We start from the raw sequence: 24,719 nt of genomic DNA, 5'->3' as shown, positions 1-24,719 counted from the left end.
AGAAAATGTACATGAATCACACCAATTCCCTAAATAAAAACAGGATAAATCCACTGTTATTTCCCTGTAGATCTTTAAACTGCTGCTGACACCCCCAAGGAGCTGGGGGAAAGGGGACAAAGCATGGCCGCCATGGAAGCTCATTGAGGGGAGGTTCAGCGGCTGGCATTCATGTGCTGCACAGCATCCGTCAGTGCAGCTGCATGCTGCCTCCTGCAGAAAGCCTGCTGAAGGAAAGCCCTCCTGGAGTTTATCAGGTGTGTCAGTCACAGTGTATCCCGTGAAAGAGTAGAAAAGGCTTGGAGTACCTCTACTGCTTCTGGTATTTTGACTGCTCAAAACCGCAGACACGTTCCCCTCCTCCTCTGAAAGGCCAGATGACAGAACTTTTGTGTCATCCCTCACCCTGAAGAAAAGAGAATAAAAGGAAAATCTCTGATTCTTACAGCACAACATGGTATGGTGTAACATACTGTAATGTACCATAGTATGCCATGACATAACATAGTCCAAGGCTACTGGCTCTAGGCATCCCTGAAGGAGCAGGTGGCTGGACCAACTGACTTCCAGAGGTCCCTGGCAGCCTCAGGCAGCCTGTGAGGCTGTCTGTAACCCTGTCTGTAACCTTTCCCTATCCCTGTGGCACTTCTTTCATTTAAAGACTGCTGGTCCACCCTCATGCAGCAGTATTTGCTCTAGATACAATATATATATATATACACACTTTGAAAGGTCTCAGATGATTTTTCTCTTTACAATGAACTACTTTTCCTTGTCATATTACTAGCTGGAAGGGAGATGATCAGACAAGACTAAATTCAACACCACAGAAGTTCTCATACATATTTATGACAGACTCAGCTGATGCCTGTGATCTGAACCCATGACACCATTTATGCTACCGGGCTATGGGCTAGCAAACATTTCAGGATATGAAAACTTCAGTCACAACAAATACCTGTTTTTAATAAAAATATTATACACAATACCATACAGCTGTATGGAGTACTTCCTGCTTTCTGCTGCAGTAATGACTAGGATCATCTTAATGTACCATCAATACAGGTTAAGATATATCAGAGGTTTAGATACAGAAAACTTGATTATTGTATGTACCAGTACCCAGCCTAAGGAGGTATCTGTACCAAAAGGGCAATCTGGTATGGAAATAAACATGTACAAAAATCCTTTTTATTTTTTTTTATCAGACTTAAGACAATATTTACTGTTTAATTGAGTAGAAATCAACATTTTCCTCTCAAAACTATACAGAATCCAACCAAAATTAACTGTAGTTAACATTTCAGCATGTGTGTATAGAGAGATAAGGCACAACTCAGAAACTAAACCACGCGTTCTGTAGTGTTCTTCAAACATTTAAAGAGTCTCGAGAAAAAGGAATTCTACTGGAAACTTCTACATTACCCTGTAACAATGTCCATGGAATAACTGCCCATTGATAGTAATTATTCACAACTGCCACAGGAGAAAAATCACTAAAATACATGTTTAAAAATACTTAAATTCCACTAGAATGAAACAATTACCTAACGTTGCAGACCAAGGAGGAAAGAAAATACGCTTCTTCCATGGAGACATTCTGTTCACACTTAGGGACAAATTTATTATCCTCTGCTATCTTCAGAATCACGTCTTTTCCTGCTTTTGACGATTTATACATCCGGAAATTTCTATTCTTTGTGTAAACTCCTACAGGAAACCAGATATTTCTTAACATAACAATGCTGGCTAGGGTTTAAGATACTGAGCACTTGTAAATGAAATCCTTTCCCTGAGACTCTGCTAAGGGTCTAACAAATGGACAAAAACTATTACTAACTTCAGCTCACATCCCATAGAAGAAATGCAACACAGTGAGATCACGCACACAGGTACATCTTTTACGTTACCGAAGAATTAAGACAAACACTCAAGACCCCTACATAGGCGTTTTAATCATTCTGACATTCTCATTCCTAAAAGCTTCCCTTCAGTGTAAGAAATGAGTGCTTTCATGCTAACTTTGTGAAATGCAACTGAGAATAAAAAGCTGCACAATTATTTTAATCAGAAAGGACTCATCAAACTTTGTTTTCTGTGGACCAGACACCACTTGTCTGAAGTATTTATCAGGAAAATTTGATTCCAATCTCAAACCACAAAAAAAATGGACATCTATCTTAAACACTGCCTGATCTGTCTATGATTTATTTAGGAGATGGGAGCTTTCTTTGTGGGTTGCATTTAATTTTCATGAAGATAAAAGAGCTTAAAGAACTCGTTCAACAAGAATGTCACATAGCTTTCTATCACTGCAGCTAATTTGATTTTCGCTTTCCAGTTTTGAGGTAATGTTTGTAACAAATGCTGAGGATGGTTAATTTGGGGAGACTAACACCAAATTCTTAAAAGATCATGCACTGAACTATTTGGTTTTCTGTAATTTCCATTCACTAATATGCTTGGAGGAATCCTGAACAGTAGGTACTAAGTAATCTTTCTGACTCAGTAATGGAGAAGCCTACTTATAAGGCTAACTTTGTAATTACGTTTCAACAGACATACTGAAGAGGCCAGCAATAAAAATGATCCCGAATTCCATGAGAAGGATTTGAAGGAAAGAGGGGTTTTCAGAGAAATCTGAGAAAAAAAGCAAGGTGAAGTCCTCAAGTACATAACACACTGCTGTGCCAATGCGTGCTAACCTCTTTCCATTTCATTAAGCCAAGGCAAACAGCAGAGACACCAGACACAGGGATGGAGAAGGGTGCAACTTTCAAACTTCAGTTTGACTGTGGGCGTTGTCCTCCTGGAGATTTTTAACATTTTAATACCATGAACAGATGAAACCCAGCGGGGCCATGAAGTGCCCAACCCCTCATTTCTATTCTTCTGTCTTTAAAATCTTAACAACTGCCATTCCAAAGAGGGGAGGAAGGATCAATGCATACACAAAGAACAATACAGAAGGCCACACCTTCCATAATGAAGCAGCTTCTAATTCAACTGAAAGGACAAAAATGCAATGTAGATGCTATCCTCTTCTAATCCAGCTAAGAGCACCAAGTACTTAGGAACAAAATTAGAGTCTCGTGTGGCAAGAGTTTCTTCAAACTTCAGAACAAAAGAGTTAAATATAATAATTGAAGAAATTCCATGGACCAGAATTTAAGAGTAATTTAAGTACAGCATTTATGATTACAGTTTCAGCATATGTTGTATTTGGCTTAAATTCTGACTGAAGGGACAACAATATCAACACTGCTGTTCCTACTGTCCGTAATCAAAGATTAAGGAACATCTGTTTTTGCAACTTCTGTAACATCCCAAAGAGGTTTAAAAGCACTTCTTACACTTACCTAGATCTACAAGAAGTTGCTTGTTGCCAGCTTTATCATTTACTATTAGAAAGGAAAATTCCAAATTTTCTCCCTGGTATGATGTTTCCGTATCCTTTGTTTTGTGAGCAGTGGCTGGGCAGTCTTTGGAGGCATCTCCAACAGCTGTGAGGTTTGTAAGAGAGCCATCTGATCCAACTCCTTCTGCAGAACACTGGAAAACATGTCCTGCTCCTTCTTCTGGAATCACAGCAGCAGCGTTGCTCCCTATTAACCTTATGGCAGGCTGCAGAATCCTCCTCACAAAGTTACCTTAAAAACAAACAGGAAAACCTCAACGCAAGTAACATCATTTAATAGTCGAGAAAGAACAACAGTTCCTGTGCAAACATTTTGCAAAACAGCCAAGCTGGAAGTGGTTGGAGTTGGGGGTCTCTTTTCCCACCTTCTGGATTTAAAAGGAAAAAATGACATCTTTGACCAGCCCAGAGTACAAAACAGCTCTGGGTCATGACTGACAAACCCATGCTTGGCAAGAAGTTTACTAAACTTTGTTAAATGTAAGAAAATAAACAATTGTGCCTGTATCAATTGTAGCATACAGCCACAATCTTCCCCTTTGCAGTTTTACTACTGAGAATGGAGAGACCTAAGAAGCAAGGTGGCTTGCCACTTTTGACCACTGACAGTATTTTGTATTTTTATATGTAAATTCATTGATCTCTACAGTATCTCTTATACTTTCTCACATGAGCTATGAACTCAGTCCCTGTATTTAAACTTTAACTAGTAACTAATTCCAATTATATACTAAATGGTTTTAATCATATTTAATTTTAAGCCTATGCACTTTGTGCATGTCTCCTGACATTAAATGCTTATGAAACAATATAATCCAAGATGTGGCAGTCCATATCCTAGTTTATCCCACATAAATACCACTAACTAATCTTAAATATTTATTAGATAGAACACAATGATTAATTTAAAAAAAAGACAACACTTCAATGTGTCTAAAAAATATATTACCCCTTTTAAGTTTAATATTAGTCAAAATCTGTCAGATTTTGTATATTTTCCTATAGATTCCAGGAAATTACTTTATGAAGTTACCTGCCTTTTTAGGTTTTTACTACAGTAAAGGCAAAGACAGAACATGAACACACAATCTCTCTATTTTAAGCCTGACAGTAAACATGACAAAGTCACATCACAGTGGAGACACATAACACTTAACTAATGGGCCAGAATGAACAGTTCAAGCATTTACTGAAAGAACAGACTAATACAGTTTACTTAACAAGATCACGGGTTAAAATTGCTGTCATACCAAATTATTTATTAACCATGTATTATTTAAGAGTTTTATAGTGGCAGAGGAGTTAAAGACCACACTTTTGAACTAAAAATTGCAGTAATCCCATTTAATCTTTGGGGTTTGTAGCTGTTACCACAGTGTCACATAGGAAATAACTGCTCTGTGTCCGCTCAGGGCTGGCAGCCAGTATTGTAAGCAACCACAAATGCTAATTATAGAAAAAGTAAGTAGAAGACGAGTTGAGAAATCATGAGGCTTAATGAAATAGAAATCGTTAGTAATTTCTGCTGGGAATAGGTATTTGTTTCCACATATAATTCCATTAAGTATTCAAATGTGAGAAGGTACTGTACAAAGTCAAAACCTCACTTGTTATTTCTAGGTGTAAGAGAAAAGAACACACTTACCAACATGAGTATTATCCTTAAATACAGCTTTTTGGGATAGAAATATTAAGTGTCGACTAAATTTTTCATCAGTACTGGAATCTAAATTCAAGACATCTTTGGCTGAACAATTTACACCATAAAGTTCTTTTAATTTTTCGCTGACAAGCTGAAATTACAAACATTAATTATGCTATTTTCTCTAGCATTTTTAACAGTAGCATCTATAAAACCTAACACAAATGCAGACTCTACATCTTTTCTCCCACTTTTTCTCATTTTGAGCATACGATTAATTCAAACTAGCTCATAACTCATAGCAAATTTTAACCAAATTTGACATAGACTGTATTTGCTGAAATAAACAAGTCACTAAATATACTAACAGTGATAAGCTGAGGAGATTTTCAGTTTTTCAGGTCAAAGTCTAATTTAGTGGCTCATATATATGACTGAATATGATATAGGACTGTATCAGCTGGCAAAATAAATGAGCAGAGGAGTATATGAATGAAACTTTTATCAATGCTACTCTGAAAAATACTTAAAACATTAATTCAGTTTTACATCTTTGAAGTGGCAGAGCACATAAAACAATCTGCAAGAGCAAGCTTGTATCAGTAAACCTGTACAGCATTGTACAGTGAATACAAGCATTCCAACAAATATCATTCTCTATTTTTCACTTTTGCTTAAAGAGAGCCTTTGCTTTCACTAAAACAGTACATTTTACTTAATTAAAGATAACCACTAGGTCTACAATACCTTTTCATTTTGCTAAAGAATAATGAAGATGAAGTGGTGAATACTTTGGTTTCATATTAACTCAGGAATGAATTCATAATAATCTACAACATGACTTTGCTCCAATTTACCTCAATTAACTTTGCAACCATACTCTTGCCATCTGCATCAGGATTTGCTGGTTTGTAGAACTCCAAATCAAAATAAAGTTTGCAAGGATCTTTTTCAGGAATTACTTCATAGCAGTGCATAAGACTTGTTTTATAACCTTTGCTAAGGAAAAACAAAAGCAAATCACAACCTCGCAAGATAAACCTTACACATACGTATCAGTTGCAAACAAGGATCCCACAGCATTCTTTCATTTTTCAGGCTATCATCACCCATATTAAAAAAGAACCAACGTAGCAACCCTATAATCCTTTGAAAAAAATTGTAACTAACTTCAGCATCAAGTTTCAACAAAGACATTTGTCTGGCCTAGAATTTAATTTGTATTCTCCTCCCCATGCCCCCCAGGCCTTACCATACATACTGTCAAAAGAAATGCTGTTGAGGCCTTTAGGAATGACAGAAAAAAACCCTTAAAACTCAAAAATAAAACTTGGTAAGTTATCACTGAGATTACACAGACTTTATTTCCACCTAAATTGAAAATTAATCTAATTTTAAATAGAGAAAAAAAAAGCTCACTTTTCATATAAAAATTGACTCTTAGATTTCTTTTACTTCATAACCAAATGTTTTATTGTAAAACAAATAAAAGGAAAAAAAAGTTTAGCATATAATTGAATTGCCAATACTTGAAACTACTGAACACAAACACAAACCCACAAACCGGTAACTACCATTTATATTAATGCCCATTTAAATGAAAGTATGACTAATCATAGAAATATGTTTGTGTCACATGCTGGCATGATTCCCTGACAGCAAAAGCAAATCTACTGCTATTAGATTTAAGTTCATTAGACATAGCCCTTAATACACAGGGAATAATTGCAGTCTGCATCTTGAAAGAAAGTTCAAACCCAGTAGAGAATAGATTGGTTTGTCCTTATGAATTTTTCCCCATGGCCAAGATGAAACCTCTGCTACCCATTACAGCTCTGTCAGAGCAGCAGATGGCTAGGGAGGATGGCTATCCAGTAAGAGCTATTACTGGGTAACAGTGTAACCACTACACTGCTATCTTATAGTAACATCTAGGACACCTTTTCAAGTACTCACCTGTAATAAAACCAAAGTTCTTTGTATGAGGTCACAAGGTAAAACCTTGGTCCACTTTGTGTGCTCTTTTCCAAGGCAAATACATGAACGCACTTTAAAAGTAAAAATATTGAAGTTTTTTTTTAATTCAAAGAACCAGTTAAAAATTTTCACAATTTCCTATTAATTTATTTGTTCAAAGGTTAGCAGATACTAGGAAACTATAAGTAGATCATTTATCCTTTTTTCAAGTCAACTAGCATCTCATTTTAATCAAGAATATAATTCTGATTTCAGTTACATAAGCAAAAATGTGAAGCTTTTCTTTGCTCTGTTTTCTCTGTAAAATCTTCTTTCTTTCTGATCAGTGGCAAGTGCATCGAACAGAAGGAAGAACAATGTCCTGAAAGGAACAGCCTCACGGACGTGATGGCAGCATATGCCTTTATAGAAAATTATTCTTTAGACTTTATATTATTTAAATACAAAAATGCAAAACACAAAAAAACTATTGCCAAGCCAGTGAGAGTGCCTTTTGGAAAGCAGACTGTCAGGATCACTTAAACAGCTGAAAAAGTGTGAAGAAAGCCCAGGTACTTTCTTTAAAAGCAGCAACCAATTTGAAAAACATTAAACTGAAAACAGAAGATGTGTTTTGCTTAACATTCATTTTGGCTCCCTACTTCTTATCACTGAACTTGCTACTCCGATGCCACTGCAGAGTTGTACAGTTTTTTCTGTCTCTGCTTCCTGATTATCTCTTCTTCTTTCTCAGTTTTTAACTCTTCTTTCTGCTTACTCAACTCTCACTACTTTCCCATTCTCCTGCCAACCCTGATAGCTTGTTCATCTTCAGAAGGAACAAATCACTAGAACGTTACCGAAAGCACTTTTACAGCTAGAGGTTAACATCACATACCAATCTGCATATTAGAATACTACTTCTCAGAGGCACCTCCAGTGTAGTATGATCTCTTACAAAGACAATAAAACTACTTGCTGTTTCAGGACTGGGAAGAAGGGAAAAAAAAAGATCTTGCAATCTGAGGAAGAACTTATTGCCAAACAGGCTTTTAAGTGAAGCTCAACCTAGAAAGTACCTAAAGAACAGAGACATTTACCAAACAAATAATATACCTCTTTGCAGGTTTTTACATAATTGAAAGCATCAGCCTGACGACAAAATATTTTCCAAACAGGGGATGGCAGAAAGGGTTCGGACAGTCTTGGTTTATAAACTGGAGGAAGAGGGTTACTTTCATAGTAAGACGCTAGTTCTTCTATTTTCTTCAGTCTTTCTTCCCAGCTTCTCTTCATTTGTCCTGAAGCAATAACAAATAGTCAAATAGCTATCAATTTCTGTCTGCGACTCTTTTAATATATCCTGTACTTATCACAGCTTTGAATTCTAGTTTTGTTGAACATTATTTATTGAGAGTAGCCAATATTCCAAATCAACTCCCAATCTTGCTTGATATTCACTTTAACATTAAATCTTTCCACACAGTTTTAGAAGTAAGAGATCTCCATATTAGTACTATCAAAGATAAACAGCAGAGTAGACAATAAGGGAAGGTGTAGGAAGCTTCTTTTTTGTTACAGAATAGTATTACATTCCTTCTCAAAAAAATACACAAACTGTGTTAACCAGCCACACAGCATCAGTAAAGAGTGAAAAAATACTATTATTTCTGATTAATGGTTGGAAAGACAAATGAGATAATTAATTTGTATAAGTAGCACAGCACTTGAGATTCTGAGAAAAATTAAGGTATCTGACTCCAGCTCTGAGCACTGTATCTCAAAGTAAAAGATGTGAAATCCAAAATGAGGGCTCCATTCTCCACTGCCAAACTTTGCTATTCACCAGTAATACTGCTTAAAATCTCATGTACTTTCTTGCAAATTTAAGGTAGCAATCTTATCTCCTTTCAAGAAATAGCGCCTGATGCAGTAGTGCTTGCTATCTTGCAACCTGTCAACTTCTAGTTCCACAAGTAATCCAAACGTTACGAAGTAATGTAGGAAAGCATAAACACAAGACTAGCATACATATAATTATTTGCAAGTTTAATTAACTTGAATTTTTTTTTCTGGAAAATTTATTGACCCTCTGAACACTTGCAAATTGGTAAAGAGCATTGCTAAGAAACTGTGAAACAGAAAGAGGGGCAAGAAGTAACAAAGATGAAGGGGTATCTTTTAGTTTTGCCCTGCAATAACTACTTGGTTCTTGTAACAACTTCACAGTTGCAATGAAAGATAGAAATGAGACAAACATGACACTGACCCTGCTCAAAAGAATTCAAATGTTTAACAAGCTGAATATACAAGATGAGTTTGAGTATTTAAATATTTTTGTGGGCCCTGAAGCTCAAATTTCACATCCTCTGAATGCCCCTTTGAGTTTTCCACAGTAAAGGTTCCTACATTTCTCACCACTGCACATCTAAGCTTGTCTGTTTTGATATTTTAGTGCCTATGTCAAGTCTAAGTAACAGAATGTTTTTTTTCTAACTGGGCTCAAACATATTATCTCTGCAGACCTTGCCAGTCTCCTGACCCATGAATTTCCTCCACTTCCTTTTCATGCAATTAGTTTCTTCTTTGGGAATGAAAAATGAAATTATAGACATTAATCAGCAATTCTCATAAGTGCTAGCAGAACCCTCAGTTTCATTTTTATGCTGTTGGCTCTGCTGTAAATTAATTGGGTGCAAAAGACTTTCCCACATGGTGGCCATTAAAAGGAAGGGAAACGAAGGAGAATTTCCATAATTCTCTATTCATTTTAAATTTCTTAGTTAAATCAGGATGTATTTTTGCAGACACATAGCTGAGTGGATAGCTGAACCTGGGAGAAGGCTGGTAGCCCCTACCTTAAACTGAGATCTACCACTGTTCTTGCAGTCCAAACACTCTCAGATTCTCAGCAGCCCAATATACCTTTCCAAGGCAACTTCATCTATACCTAATACATGTATTTAGAGCATGTGCAGTTTACCCTTACAGACTAAGTGGAACACAAAGTAGCCTTCTGAGTTTACTGGGAAATTCCTACTTCATCCTCCTCTCTTCTGTCCCACCAGAAGTAAGGGGAGTCCTTATTTTCATTTTACTTGCCAGAAAGAAATGCCATCACTGACACATTTGGACTTCAGTGTTTCTGACTCAGCAGGATATTCGCATAAAGAGCCTGGGAAAATGTGTCTCCTGGGAGATTACTTAAAGAACTTGTTATTTCATTTTCCATTTTTGAGGGAAGAAGTGATGGTGTCAGCAGACATCTTGTGTTTTGATACCTTAGATGCCAGGGGGGTTTTTTGGTTGTTTGGGTTTTTTTAGACAGATGGACTTTCCATTTCAGAAATCATTATCTGCTCCCTCATGCTACGGGGGAAAGACAAATGCATCATTTCATCGTATGTGTCCCTGCATTGTAGTAAGAAAAACAACACCACAGAAAACACACACACACACACACACCAAAAAACCCAAACAACCTATGCTAAAAAATCTGTAATGATTATGACAAAACACACCATCCACAGCTGCTGAGAAATGAAGCTTAAACACGCTAGTCAACTGCTACTCAAAATAACATGATTACATTGGTGTCTTGGCCAGTGTGTATGATGCAACATCAGCTACAGATTTCAGCCTTAGAATAATATATTAAATAACTCTCCCCAGTGCTAAATTCCTTAATGTTAGTGAAAGTTAGCTTAGTTATGATGAGCTAAACTGTGGCATACTGAAATGTACTACTCATCTTCCCTCAACAATAAGGAGCATCAAATTTTCACCTTGGGCTTCTGATAGAAGTAGCTTCTATAATCCAGATTTGAGGAATTTTGTGCAAAATGCAGGATATTACACCTGGTGATGAGACCTCAAAAAGTAGGCTAGTGCCTGCTGGGAGAAGCTGGAAAACTTAAGTTTCTCATGTTAAATTTACTCTGATCCTGCAATCAAAGGTCAATGTACAAATATGAAACTAACTGACCTGAAAGCTGATAAGGAAGCTAAAACCTCAGCCTCAGAGAGCTGTTGTGTAAGGCTGAGTGGTAGGGCAGTTGGAAGCTAGCAGGCAGGTATACTCAGACTACATCTGTCAATTGGCTCTATGATTCCCAAGCTTCCACCATGAGGTGGTGGGAGAAAAACCCCACAGTAAGTGGAAAGTGATGCTCTGATACAGTCCAGTACATCCATGCTTTCCCAGCTCACTGAAATCTGATAGCTTCTCATTTGTTAATCAACGAACTACTCAAGATGGCAATTATAAACAGCCATTCTGTCAGAAAAGTAGGTTTTTTTTCAGCACATAGAGGAACTACAACAATAGATCAAAAGCAACAGTTTGGGTTACACAAAGTCAAATGTTACAGCATTAAGTGCAGCTGTAACAAACAGACTCAGCATTTGCACCCACGGGAGCCTCGCATGGGCACTCCTGTGGGGTGTAGGGGGAGTCTGGCTGTGATGGCAGCTGAAGGGCATAGCTGTTTATCATGAATCACCAAGAACGGTCCTTACAGACCATCCAGTTCCAACCCCCTGCCATGGGCAGGGACACCTTCCATTAGACCAGGTTGCTCAAAGCTCCATCCAGCCTGGCCTTGAACACTGCAAGGGACGGAGCATTTAACACTTATCTGGGCAACTGTTGCAGTGCCTGACCGCCCTCACAGTAAAGAACTTCTTCCTTATATCTAACCTGACCTTCCCCTGGTTAAGTTTAAACCCGTTACCCCTTGTCCTGTCGCTGCAGTCCCTGATGAAGAGTCCCTCCCCGGCATCCCTGTAGGCCCCCTTCAGATACTGGAAGGCTGCTACGAGGTCTTCAGGTATCCATCTCTTCTCCAAGCTGTTAATCCAAATCTACCCCCTTCCAGCCTAAAGCCATTCCTCTTCTCCTAACCCCGCATGCCCTTTCCCGCTATGTTTGCCAGGCCGGCCAGGCGCCGGGACGGCGGGAGTCCCAGCCGGGCAAGCCGAGGCGGGGAGAGGAGGGGGAAGACCGCGCGCCTCCTCAGCCATGGCGCTCGGCGCGGCCGCACGCCACTTGCCCTCCTCAGAGCCGGAGCCACGCCACACGGCGGGAGCAGCCCCTGGGGAAGAAAGGGAGATGCACGGAAAGGGGAGCCGCAGCGAAGGCAGTCCCTGCAAACACCGACTCACCGCCACGACCCACACTGCCCCGCCACCAGCGCCCGACCGACATGACGCGGCTCCGGGGGAGAGCGCCCGCCCCGCGCGGGGAGGAGCCACACGGGCCGAGCGGCAGCCGCAGTCGGCGGCCGCCCTCCCGCCTAGCAGCGTCCTGGCAGAGGCAGGTGGGAGCGCGGCGCCGGTGGAGCGGGCGGGCAGGCGGCAGCTGGGGGACGGTGGCTGGGTTGAAAGGAGGTGCGGTGCGGTGCGGTGCGGTAGGGTCGGGTCGGGGTAGGGTAGGGTAGGGTAGGGTAGGGTAGGGCTGGCGCCCGTGAGGGGCGTGCCTGTGGCCCTCCGGCTCGGAGGGGCCTCGGTCTGGCGGAGCCACCCGCGCCTCGTCCGCAGGGAGCGGGTTGAGGGGAGCCGGAGGCCCCGCAGCCGGGCCGGAGGAGAGCCGTGGCTCGCCCGAGGAGGGGCGGCCCGGCTGGGAGCGCCGCCCGCCCGCGCCTCGGCTGCCCGCGGGCTCCCGCCACGGCCGGTCCGGCCGGCGGGTGCCTGTTGCGGGCGGATGTCGCCCCTCCGCCCGGGGTCAGTGCCCTGCCTGCGGCTGCGGCCGGGCCCGTCGGCCGCGGTGCCAGGCCGGCACCGTCCGCCTCCGGGGCCGGGGACTCAGCCGCTGCTTTTCCAGAAGCTTACGGCGGACAGTTTGCTCATTTGAGCTTGTTTTTGTGGGGAAGCTGCCTAAACAAAGGGGACGGGGGATGGAGAGAGGAGCTTTAGTTTTAAACTGGTTTCCGGTGGCCTTGCGTTACACTGTTAGCTAACTGGAAACACAGGGTCAAAACCTGCATTTGGATCCACCAAAGTAAAGCTTTGGAGACAAGGGGTTAAAACTCGTCTAGACAACAGCTCGGTCTGACAAAGAGGGAGCGTGCGGCAGCCGGGAGGGTGAGGGTCATAGGGGCGATGGAGAGGGCCCTGTCCGAGGTCTGTTGTGTCCTGTCCCCTGCTGGGGTGAAGGATAGCTCTGATCTTTTACCTTTCAACCCGTAAGTCTCTCCTTTAATTATCTCCTACTCATCATTTGGAAGGTTTGAAAATAACACACCGTGTCCTTAGCACTAAGGAGCCTGGCAAGGCTGTGCTGTGCTTAGTAGGCATTAATAAGTGAATTAATAAGCAAGGCACCCATCTATTCTCAGAGTGATTTTAGGTCTTGCTGATTTTGCAGATAAGTGCTGACTGTTTGCTTTTGGAAAATCAGAGTACTGGCCCGGTGTCAGTGCCTCCCAACAACCACATCCAGATCAGAAGTCCTGTGAAGGCATACTGTCAATGCTTCATCTGTGACAGCGGTATTTAACAGGGGGATAGCTCCACACAGAAAATGTAATGGTGTATTTCAGATTTTTTTAGTTGTTTGGGGGTTTTTATGTCAGCTTCTATGTTTTCCTTCCATTATTAGTTAGATAATTATTTGTTACCATTATACATCATAGAATGGAAAATTCTTAATCTGCCTGTCTGCATTAGTATCATAATGTGCCGTGTATATATTTATGTACATAAAATACCTTCTTTGAGTGCTTGGCATTTTCCCTTGCAGTCATGTGAGGTGGAAAACTGCCCATTTCTAATCTTTAAGTAGATGATAACAATACTGCTTTCTGTTTTGGACATGTATTTTAATACTGCTCCGATCATTGCTTTGTAGCAGCTGGCATATACTGAACATGTGTTGTCTTGACTCCTGTGGTTTGCATATTTCAAGATACAGTTGGTAACTAGAGCCAATTCAGTTATTTGCTTCCTTCCCTGTCTGAGCAGCTTCGGTATTATTTTTATCACTATATCATTATTGTGTCTTCGTAAAGAAACCTGATGGTTCTTATGGCAGTGGTGAGACATGATGATGGTAATTTATTCTCATTAGGTCCAGGTAAATGAGTAAATCCAGGCTGGCATGGAATAAAAACATTTTCTTATTTACCTAAACTTTAAGATAAAATAATAACAAGGAGCAGAAAAACAATTTAACGTTAAATTTTTAATTGCTTTGTCCCAGTCTTCAGCCCCATCCCTAACAGCATGAGATCACCCTCTGCAGGGAAATGTGTATTCTGCTTGACAGAACATGACATCACTGCATTACCTAAACCAAGATGAGGCAATTCTTAGTAGTCTGTTAGAATCAGCACCATGCTCCAGAGAACATTGCTGTTACTCTGATTAGTGCTTTAGAGCAGAAAACATAACTGCTGGTTAAAACATACATTTGAGTGCCTAGCAACAAAATGGATATCTCTTTGTGGATGTCTTTTGTTCTTTAAAAAAGTGCAGGTGAATTAGTGCTCAGAAGTTGATGGATGTTAAAGGTGAGTTACGGATTCTGTTCTGAAGATAAAGCATGCGTATTTAAAATACCTAATGCATTATACTCGGTTTTTCTTCACTATCTCCCTAGTTTCTGTAAGGACTCTTAGACAAGCTGCGGTTTACATTGTTCAGAAAGTACTGTAGTTCATTGAAATTGTGGGGTTTGCTAGCTACTTCAAATTTCATTGTTTCTTTGGGATTGGATCAAGGACAACAGTTCTAGAGGTTTAAGTTTTAAGGTTGCAAAAGGTTTGAGGAGATAAGTCTCGATTTAGGTCACTTAATATTGAACATCTTTCTTATTGTTTGCAGCATGCAACATTTGTGTTACAGAAGCATTCGTGTCCCAGTTTATTAGGTTTCCGTTTTGCCTACTTAAACCTGCTGCTGTTCACCAGTGTTATTCCCACCAGCTTACTAAAACAAGTCCCTAATGGAATGCAACAGTTTGGATCTTCAACTGATGTGAACTGAAGGCAGCCTAATGATCCACTTATCCTCTCTAAGAATTCCAGGGTCTTACCTGTTGGACAGAATTGTTAGCTTTCCCTATACTTCACCTCAGTCTTTCTCTAAGTAGTCATTGGTAGCTCAGTTGGCAGCTGACTGACTGCATAGTACTTCGTTGCTGGTGGGGGTTAAAAGCCATGAAAAATGTAACGCAATAAGCTATTATAGAAATTTTATTTCTTAAACATCAAGCTTATTTGACACTTTTGTCATTTAGTTTTCAGAGAATTTCCTGCGTGCTGCTACTTTACGTGATAACAGTTCTTAAGTCTGGAATGATTTTGTGAGCAAGAAGGTATCTTATTTACATCAGTGCTCCAAGATTCAAGGACATAGTATTGAGAGTAACGAGATGTAAGTAAATGGCTTATTGTAAGAACCAAAGGAAGAAAGATGGGTATACATACCATTAATACATCTGCTAAGTGAATATCTTTTAAGTTATTGCATTGTAGTACCTTGCTTGTTTCTTGAGGTCTGACCACGTATTTCACTTCCAAGCATTTATTACTTTATCCTCTCTGGCTATTTAACTTTATGATGCTTAATCCTTTTATGAATCCTGAGTTAGAGGTTACGTGTGGTAATGTGTTCCATGGGCGCACACAGAGTAATTGAGAAGGAGGTTTATTGAGTTTAAATTGATTTCTGGCTTGGTATCAATGATCATTTCTTGTCCTGTGTTCTGATTAATAGTAAATAGCAGCCCACAGCACAGAGTTGATTTCATCGACTGTTTAAAGTTGTGTTGTTGTGGGTTTATGTTATTTATGCTGCAGTTGCCTTCACATACATCAGTTAGGACTGGATCCAGTGATGTTTCAGTTGAAACTGAATGCAGAGAAATTATTTATTTCCCAAGATACTATGACTTGAAATCCAGTCTTCTATGTTAGTCTTTGTATGCTTCCAATAAATTGCATTGATTGGCTTTGGATCTCAATTTCTGTCTTATTGATGTGGAACAATCCATAAATGACGTAACAGTCACAATACTGAAATGCTACTGATGTATGTTGGGACATTACAATATTTTAAAGATTTTTTTTCAATTTGTCTCTTCTCCTGCTTTTCTTAGGCATTTTTAATGATTTGGTCACAGGCATCTGCAGACTGTTTTTCCCAGACTTGCTGTAGAATGCAGTAATCTAGAAGAATATTTCATGTTCTTCTTTCAAGTCTAAGATATGTGGGGATGCTCAGAAACACTGGTTTTTTTGCCTGCCAATACTAATACTCCTAGGCTAAAGTTATTCTGTGTGAATATCCCCTTCTAACATTAGTGTGTTCCCCAATTCTAAAGAATTGCTTTCTGATTGTGTAAGGCTTTAAGGAAACCAAACAAAAATATGTAGGTAGCATTTCATGAGTATTAGCTATCATATATTTCTATTTTCTTATGTTTTCAAGCTGACAGTTGAGACCCATAATGGCAGACACAGGAGATGGCCCATATTCAGGGGAAGATCTGGCAGATGCAAAATCTGTTCCTAGAGGTTCCAAAGGGTAAGTGAGCTACTTTTGGTTTAAGTCTTCACTTTAATTCTTGAGGAATCATGTGCTGTAACAGAAGGCGAGAGCCATAGAAGTAATGCTAAAAGGAAAAATTTCAATTATGGTAAATTATGATAATCATAAATGACTATTAGAAGAGTTTTACTACCTTTGAAAATACACAGTCTCTAACAGGCCACATGTACGTGCAAGGAACTAAAAAGCAATGCCTGAGGTGCAGTTAGATTTAGCTTAACAGTATTATCAAGTGGTTATCTGTTCTGTAAAACAGACTTCTCTATCACACCCTGGGTTAAATGTTCACCCCTTTCCTTGAACTGCTTCTAGAGCTGTGAACCAGTGGCAGACAGTTCAGCTGCTTGAACTGACCTGCTGGAGGGTTTTATGTGCAGAAGAACAAGTGCAAGAGGAACTTACAGGGGTGGAAGGAAGGAAAGGCAGCCTGTTCTTCCTGGTTGTTATGCTGGTGTAGCACTATCATCAGATTGCATTCTCTAGGAACTTAGTATTTTGATGAAAATTAGATTTAAAAGCATTACAGACTTCTTATCTGTAGAATACCCATATGCTTAAATGAGACAATCCATACTGACCTCAGCATATATGGACTGAGTAAAATTAACAGATGTTGAAGAGTCATGAGTGCTGGTATAGTTGGTGTGCTCATTAAGACAGAATTACAGCTGCATATAGAGTCTTGGTCTTTCTAGGTTTTGAATGTTTACTTGTGAAAATTAAATGAGGAAATGACTTTTGGTTAGAACTCAGAATAAATTTGCAATCTCAGAGCTGATCTTGCTCCTAGTACATAGCTTTCAAAAGATGGTAGTAAAAAAACCCAAACTGATTTCTTATTGATACAGTAGTTGGTTTCCTTAAACTGATTTTTCATGCTCTGCTTTGTAGAGGCATTATCATTTTAGACATAGTTCTTCCTTGATTCTTTAAAATTTAAACTTGTAACAAATTGCACAGAAGATTAATACAACTACGGATGTCTCTTCTCTTCTCCCCTCCTTCCCACCCCCGATTATCTGGGTATGTGCACATTTTCCTGAACTTGAAACAAAAGGTTTATTTGGGAACATAACAATACAAAGCAGTTTTATTTATTTTAACCTCTGGGCAAGTACAGTCTTCACTAGTCTTAAATTGGATCTACCAACTTATTTCACAGACGTAACTTAGAATCATAGAATCACAGAATGGTTTGGGTTGGAAGGGACCTTAAAGATCATCCAGTTCCAACCCCCCTGCCACAAGCATGGACACCCTCCACTAGATCATGTGGCTTAAAGCCCTGTCCAACTTGGTCTTCCAACTTCAGGGGATGGGGCACCCACAGCTTCTCTGGGCAGCCTGTTCCAGTGTCTCTGATGTAAGGAAAAATTTCTTCCTTACATCTAGAATCTCAGAATGACAGTATGGTTAAGGTTGGAAAGGACCTTAAGATCACCTAGTTCCAACCCCCCTGCCATGGGCAGGAACATCTCACACTAGACCATGTCACCCAAGGCTCTATCCAGTCTGGCCTTGAACACTGCCAGGGATGGAGCATTTACCACTTCTTTTGGGCAACTGTTCCAGTGTCTCACCACTCTCACAGTAAAGGATTTCTTCCTAATATCTAATCAAAATCTATCCTCTTTTATCTTAAACCCATGTCCCCTGTCCTATCCCTACATGTTCTATTAAAAAGTCCCTCTCAAGCCTACTTGTAGGCCCCTGTAGATACTGGAAGGCTGATCTAAGGTCTCCTCAGAGCCTTCTCTTCTCTAGGCTGAACAAGCTCAATTCTCTCAGCCTGTCCTCATATGAGAGGTGCTCCAGCTTACTGAGCATCTTCATGGCCTTTCTCTGGACCTGTGTGAGCAGATCCTTGCCTTTCTTATGCTGAGTGCTCCAGAGCTGGATGCAGTACTCTGGGTAGGGTCTCACAAGAGTGGAGTAGAGGGAGAGAATCACCTCCTTCAACCTGCTGGTCATGCTTATTTTGATGTAGCCCAGTGTGCTATTGGCTTTCTGGATTTTCTGGGCTTTCTAGCACATGTTGCCAGCTCGTGTTGTTTTTTAACTGCTGATACCTCCAAGTCCTTCTCAGGGCTGCTGTGAATCTACTCATCACCCAGCCTGTATCCATGTCTGAGATTGCCCCAGTGCAGATGCAGGACCTTAACACTTTGCCTTGTTGAAATTTGTGAGGTTTGCACAGGCCCGTCTCTCCAGCCTGTCAAGGTTCCTCTGGGTTCCTTTGCCTCTAGAGTAAACACACCACTCAGCTTGGTGTCATTGGCAAACTTGCTGAGGGAACTTCTAGGGAACAAGGAGCAAATCTTACCAATTTCATTGGTTTTGGTCATTATTTTGAAACTAGAGAAGGAAGATCAGAAATTAACACTTAAAAGTTTGTCTGATTTCTATGCAGAAAGAACCTATCTGCTAGCAAGTCCATGGACTCTGGAATTGTGCCAGACCACAGTTACAGAATGGATTATCTAGAGATGGGGGAATGTGTAATAATAAACAATAAGAACTTCCACAGAAAGACCGGTACTACTTTCAAATTTAATTTTTTTTCCTTAATTTAGATCAATTAGTGGCATGTATTATTCTTCAAAATTAAATATGCAGACTAGTTTGGATTGCAACCTCAAATTGTTGTGTGAATGGGTGTGATTCATTCTTCCAAAGGTTCATAGAGGGACCACATTAGGGTATAGCAGAAATGGAGGGAATTTGGTAGGAAAGACAAGTCTGTCTTACCTTTTAGTCATGATTTCTGTTCTGCAAATAAAATCCTTTTATGCCTTTATTAGTAGATATAAAAATAAGGAGTAGATAAATCTACAATAAACATACAAGGAGAGGGAGATTGTGTGCATGTGTAACAGTGCAGTATTTTTTCTGTTAAGAGTGGAGCTGGAATAATGGAGTAATGTTCCAGACTGATACAGGTAGAAGTGAGGAGAATTTGGCTCAATATGACCATGCCATCTATATCATATAAAAAATAATGCATTCCTCTTTATGTATAGGGATGTTAGCCCGTTCGGGTACAGATGCGGATGCTGCAAGTGTCAGAGAAGTTTTTATGAAGTTGGGGTATAAAATAACGATCAACAATGATCTTTCATGTGTGGACATTTTTGAACTATTGAAACGTGGTAAGTAGTAATATGTTCAGTGTGTGTATTAAATCAACCCGTTTCCAACTACATCTGTAGCCCTTGCATCTCTTCTTCCATGGTTCTTCTAGATAATACTTCACACCTACTGATGATTTATTGCTAAAGATGGCATGTGCATCACAGTTTCTATGTTTGTTCATCTTTGCTGTCTCTTCATCTTTTGTGTCATGACTGCTGTCTCCATATCCTTTCTCATCTTCCAAAGAAGGCCGGAAAAAAGGCTGAAACTTAAATGCAGACTGATTCATATTCTGACCCTCGGATCACTGAAGCTCTGTGAGTTGGAAAGAAGCCTGCGTAATTGGGTAGAGGGATTCTGTGCTATATACTCAGCGGTGTGGCCCAAGATGTGTTCTCATCCAGGGGCTTCTGATGGAGGGACCAGAACTGCAAGTGTGTGGACTGAATTACTCTTAGAGAAACAATTTGTGTTTTGTTTGACTTGTGAAACAAAACACCCTTTTGTCAACTGAGAGCTTTATACTAGTGTTAGTGTTAGTCCTGCTTTGTTTGGACTTGGCTACATCTAGACTAGTAAATTAAACAATGCCAGGAGGTATCTGTAGCCCTGGAACCCAGTGTATTCTAGTTAACTGTTGCAAGGTTCTCTGGCATGACTGTGGCTGATGCCTACCAGCACTCTCCCAGACTGTTGCAGGTCACAGTTCAACAGTAAAAATGTTCTAGGGATTATTCCCAACATGCAGTTAGCCTACAACAATCATGTTTGGGTTTGGCTTTTTTTGTTGTTAATGTATTTGCTAACATAGATGTCAGTTCTTTCATGCCAGTTAATGTTTATGTCAGGGAATGCTCCCAGGCATGATCAATTTATTAGTATAGTTGTAGCCAGTCTGTTGACAGTAGCTGAGGGTTCCATGGCCTCTGTCTTACCTTGGTATAAGGCCTCCAAATAGACAGTGTAAACCACAGACTGCAGCCTAACTAGAGATTCCCGAAAAACAGCCTTTCCTGACTCTTCTAGATGCAGTGCTTGTAGAAATGCCCCAGTGTGCATTGCTTGAGAAAAAGCTAAATACTTAGTTTTTCTTCCAGAATAGAAATCCAGTGTTTTAGCAAGCTCTAAAAAGAAGCTTTTGGGACTATTACCCTTTCCACCTACTCTTGCATCTTCTTGAGTTTCCTGCTCAGAATTCCTTTTGGATCCTTTCTTTTAAACCATGTTTGTATTTTTTCATATATTTAAAAGAATCGTCTTGATCCTTAAGTATAATCCCCACAATGTCAGGCAACAAAAGATATCAGAGAGTATCTGTTCTGTGCTCTTTGTGTACCACAACATGGGGGGAAAAAAACCACAAGATGGGGGGGGGGGGGGGGAATCAACACTTTATATCAGTCTTAAATGTCTGTAAGTACAAAAATCAGAAGCTTGAAAAATCTTTCTAGACCTTGCTACAGGGCCAAAGTGAAAGAGTGAAGTACTAGTACCTAAGTCCCTGCAGCAGCAACAACTTTCATGCCACATTAATTACCCATGTAGTATAAGTACTCGAAGCGTCTCGGATTGGAAGGAGAGATGAGACTTCCCCATCCTTTCCCAAAACTCAGAACTTCCTATCAGTCTGATCCCAGATCATGACAGTGACCATTACTGCATGAGTGAGGTGTGCCATTCAGACTTTGATGCACTGTGGGAACACCCTCTTTGTCTCCTCATGGTGTTCCTGGCCTAGTTCTGAGGCCGTGTCTTAGAATGTGTAGGGTTGGCCTTTAATTTGGGATTTTCTCTCTTCAGTCTTCTGTATTAAAGTAGGCTGGCTCCTTTTGTTCAAGTAGTGAAAACTGGTTGGAGGTTTCTAAATACAGGAGTCAGTTCTTAAAGACTTCTGTTGCATAGGAAGCATCAAGCGTTCAAAGCTTTCAGGGAATTCAAGAACTTACGACAGTTATCTTTCCTGTTTTCCTTCCAAGTTTCTGAAGAAGACCACAGCAACCGAAGCAGTTTTGTTTGCGTGTTGCTAAGCCATGGTGATGAAGGAGTCATCTATGGTACAGATGGCCCTCTTGAACTGAAACTACTAACAAGCCTTTTCAGAGGTGACAAGTGCAGAAGTTTAGCAGGAAAACCCAAGCTCTTCTTCATTCAGGTGATGTACGGCTGAACAGTCATCATCAAAACAGCTGAATACTTTAAGAAAAATACTGTTCCTGTTAATTATTAGTGCAGATAAATTAATTCTGAAATGTATTTAAATGGAATTACTTTTAAAATAAGATTTTCTTCAGGTTTAAAAGTGGCATAGTCTGCCCTATGAGGTAGACAGTACTTGTCATAGCTGAGATTGCATTATCTTAATTCTTTGGATTCTATAAAATCTTTGTAAACACTAGCCCATCTTGTAGTGAGTTTCTGAATACACTATAGAATTAATACCTATCTTAAGCAAACTGTGTAGTTGATTAAATAAGTGCTAGTTAGTTTTCTTCTCAGTCTAATAGAAATGTGACATACAAATTCTTGTTATTTTTAATTGGGATATTATCATCCTTAAAATGGCTGTCTTTATTTCTTTGGTTTTTATTTTATTTCTCATTCTTCTTTCCACCAAATAGGCTTGTAGAGGGACAGAATTAGATTCTGGTATTGAGACAGACAGTGGATCAGAAGAAACAATGTGTCAGAAAATACCCGTAGAAGCAGATTTCCTGTATGCATATTCCACAGCTCCAGGTGAGAGACTTTTTTGTTCCTCAAATCTATGTATACAGTCTGTATTGATGTTGTAAATGAAAATTTGCAGTTGTATCCAGTCACGTGGGTAACCACTTGTTCTCTTTCATGTATTTTTCTTCCCTCAATCATTCTTTTCTCCCTGATGTGATTTCTTTTTGAGGTAGTTGCTATTCTCAGCTCCTACAAAGCAAACCAACCAACCCTGAATGTGCATCCTTCTCACTAGCAAACCCTCAAATGTTCATCTGCTATAAGTTCAGTTAACCCGAGTTGTGAATATAGTTTACAGCAGGAAGTAAAAGGTGCATTGATTCTGAGAACAAAACAATCGGATCTGTAGATGCATATACAGAAGTAGGTGATAAACACCTACTGCCTATCAACTCTTTTATTTTCACTGCAGCTGTAAGCAAAATCAGTAGTGCCAGAGCCAGTAGTATGGCCCTTACATTTCCAGCTAGCAGAAACAGGTTTTAATTCATGCATGTAGTCCTGAAGGAAGTAACCCTGAAATCCATTTTGCATCTTGGCTCCATCTGTCCTGTCACCTCTCCCTCATACACATGTACTCTATGAAGAAGTAGTAAGTGATTCATAGCTGAGACTGTTGCAGCGGAAGATAGTTTTCCTGTCTTTTGATTTTCTACCTACCTTAAGTTTTCTTAGATTGAAAAAAGATGAGAGGATTAGAAAATCTTTTGAGTTGCAATTCCGGGAGCTTATAAAATCTAAATTCTGATTACTGGTTTTGAGTTTTTATTTTAAAACATGGATTGCTATTGGAAACAATGCTTTGTTTCCCTAATCACGATCCTGTCCTGTATCAGAGGCTGCTACATCTGATCAGTTTGACATCTCTCTTTTCCACAGGCTATTACTCCTGGAGGAATGCAGCTGAGGGCTCCTGGTTCATTCAGTCGCTTTGTAAAATGCTGAGGGAACATGCAAGGAAACTTGAACTCATGCAGATTTTAACTCGTGTAAATCGCAAAGTAGCAGAGTACGAGTCCTTCTCAACTCGGCAGGATTTTAATGCAAAGAAACAGATTCCATGCATTGTCTCTATGCTTACCAAAGAGTTTTACTTCCCTTCGTTAAAAAAAATCACCTTGTAATTTTTCAGGGCATGTTTTTATCTGTAATTTATATGCAATGTTAGTATGGAATACCACTTTTAAGTCTGAATTACTGTTGACTACTGTGTGTGGCATAATGAACTGTATCAAAGTTAGATATGTCCATTATTAGCAGAAAAGCAAGGTATGGCTGTGTTAGGAATGCAAACTTGAGTAGGCAAATTTGGAAGTAGTGCTCCGAGTATCTCAAAAAATTAGGAAGAGGAGCCTGAAGGAAGATGTCTTATCATATGTATTTGGTGCTATATTTCACTTTCCTGGAGGCGCAGAGAAAAGAAATAGTTCTTGAAAATAGTTCAGTTTCATATCTTTGCCAAAAGGAAGAAGATTCAGAATATGATGTTTACTAATGATGGTAATATGATAGTAGTGTCTTCGTACATTTCTTCTGAACTCAATTCTTAGAGTTTAGGTTATAAACTAACCTGAACTGGTTTTATAACTTAGGCATAAACTATGGAAAGTGGCAGTTTCATTTTTTATATACAATTAGGTAGCCTGCTCAGAATACAGTCGAATTTTTGCTGATCATTTTCTCTCTCTTTGTATGGAGTATTAGGTACAGCAATTATATCAATACGGTAGCTGTTTCAAAATAAGTTTTGTATCTGACCTTGAAGCTGGGTGACTAAGGGACCAGTCTTCCAAAATTTCCTTTTCTGCAGCTCCCTAAGGGGGGAGCTGTTGGGGCATATTTTGGGCTGTAAGTGTTGGTGCGAAAGGAAGCCTGCATTCTGAGCAGGCTGCTTTCCTCCTTCTGGTCATAAACAGGAGTGAGTTTGCTTCGTGCTGTGTGCCTACCACATTTAACCTGTGTGGAAACCCAGATTTGTGGTAATGGAGAAACTTCACTTCTTAACTCTAATATCTAACTGAGTAGATTACAAGACAAATAGTAAATTTATATATCTTTACTCTGAATTTTGTGGAACTGGCTTTTACAAAATTGTAAAACATTTTTATTGATGTTTCAGCTTGCCTTCGTCTTTAAGATAAGAGGAAGACAATGGTAAATGACTCTATGGTGCTTGCAAAAAAGATTTAAAACTCTAGCATAAACAATGTTAGCAAATTTGTGCTCAATTCCAGAGGCATTTGGGGCTTTGGGGTTTTTTTACTTAAATTAAATACTGTTTCTGAAATTGTA

The 24,719-nt window shown here is 39.7% G+C and overlaps 3 protein-coding genes across 8 annotated transcripts in view; 2 read left to right on the top strand and 1 right to left on the bottom strand.

Annotated features, from left to right (window-relative positions):
• The window catches only part of CENPU (centromere protein U), a 15,849-nt gene extending 15,763 nt beyond the window's left edge, over nucleotides 1-86 (top strand). The window contains exon 13 of the mRNA XM_065695496.1: nucleotides 71-86. The gene's annotated coding sequence lies outside the window, so the exon portion shown is untranslated. The remainder of the gene's footprint in view (nucleotides 1-70) is intronic.
• The window catches only part of PRIMPOL (primase and DNA directed polymerase), a 15,579-nt gene extending 3,303 nt beyond the window's left edge, over nucleotides 1-12,276 (bottom strand). For 2 of the 3 annotated variants that reach the window (XM_065695443.1, XM_065695452.1), the window contains exons 1-8: nucleotides 12,180-12,276; nucleotides 8,133-8,317; nucleotides 7,017-7,108; nucleotides 5,918-6,059; nucleotides 5,064-5,211; nucleotides 3,360-3,650; nucleotides 1,548-1,710; nucleotides 309-406 (exon numbers count right to left, since the gene is read on the bottom strand). In XM_065695443.1, the coding sequence (XP_065551515.1) occupies nucleotides 309-406; nucleotides 1,548-1,710; nucleotides 3,360-3,650; nucleotides 5,064-5,211; nucleotides 5,918-6,059; nucleotides 7,017-7,108; nucleotides 8,133-8,317; nucleotides 12,180-12,222 (1,162 nt within the window). In that variant the 5' untranslated portion in view covers nucleotides 12,223-12,276. Of the gene's footprint in view, nucleotides 1-308; nucleotides 407-1,547; nucleotides 1,711-3,359; nucleotides 3,651-5,063; nucleotides 5,212-5,917; nucleotides 6,060-7,016; nucleotides 7,109-8,132; nucleotides 8,318-12,179 lie in introns of those variants that run through there. The other variant, XM_065695462.1, reaches the window with a different exon arrangement.
• Nucleotides 12,233-24,719, top strand: CASP3 (caspase 3). 4 transcript variants are annotated; one of them, XM_065695507.1, is made up of 9 exons: nucleotides 12,233-12,334; nucleotides 13,381-13,538; nucleotides 15,253-15,389; nucleotides 16,446-16,541; nucleotides 18,976-19,100; nucleotides 19,586-19,714; nucleotides 21,674-21,849; nucleotides 22,316-22,433; nucleotides 23,307-24,719. In XM_065695507.1, the coding sequence occupies exons 4-9, from the start codon at nucleotides 16,465-16,467 to the stop codon at nucleotides 23,549-23,551; spliced, it is 870 nt and encodes a 289-aa protein (XP_065551579.1). In that variant the 5' UTR covers nucleotides 12,233-12,334; nucleotides 13,381-13,538; nucleotides 15,253-15,389; nucleotides 16,446-16,464; the 3' UTR covers nucleotides 23,552-24,719. The 4 variants fall into 4 exon arrangements, with proteins under 4 accessions (XP_065551579.1, XP_065551605.1, XP_065551596.1 ...); XM_065695513.1 differs by lacking the exon at nucleotides 12,233-12,334 and adding an exon at nucleotides 12,348-12,404; XM_065695533.1 differs by lacking the exon at nucleotides 18,976-19,100.

This window comes from Lathamus discolor, chromosome 1 (assembly GCF_037157495.1).
Source record: "Lathamus discolor isolate bLatDis1 chromosome 1, bLatDis1.hap1, whole genome shotgun sequence".
NCBI classification, from domain to species: domain Eukaryota; kingdom Metazoa; phylum Chordata; class Aves; order Psittaciformes; family Psittacidae; genus Lathamus; species Lathamus discolor.
Note: the sequence above shows the minus strand (reverse complement) of the source record. Positions and strands in the feature narration are given on the sequence as shown.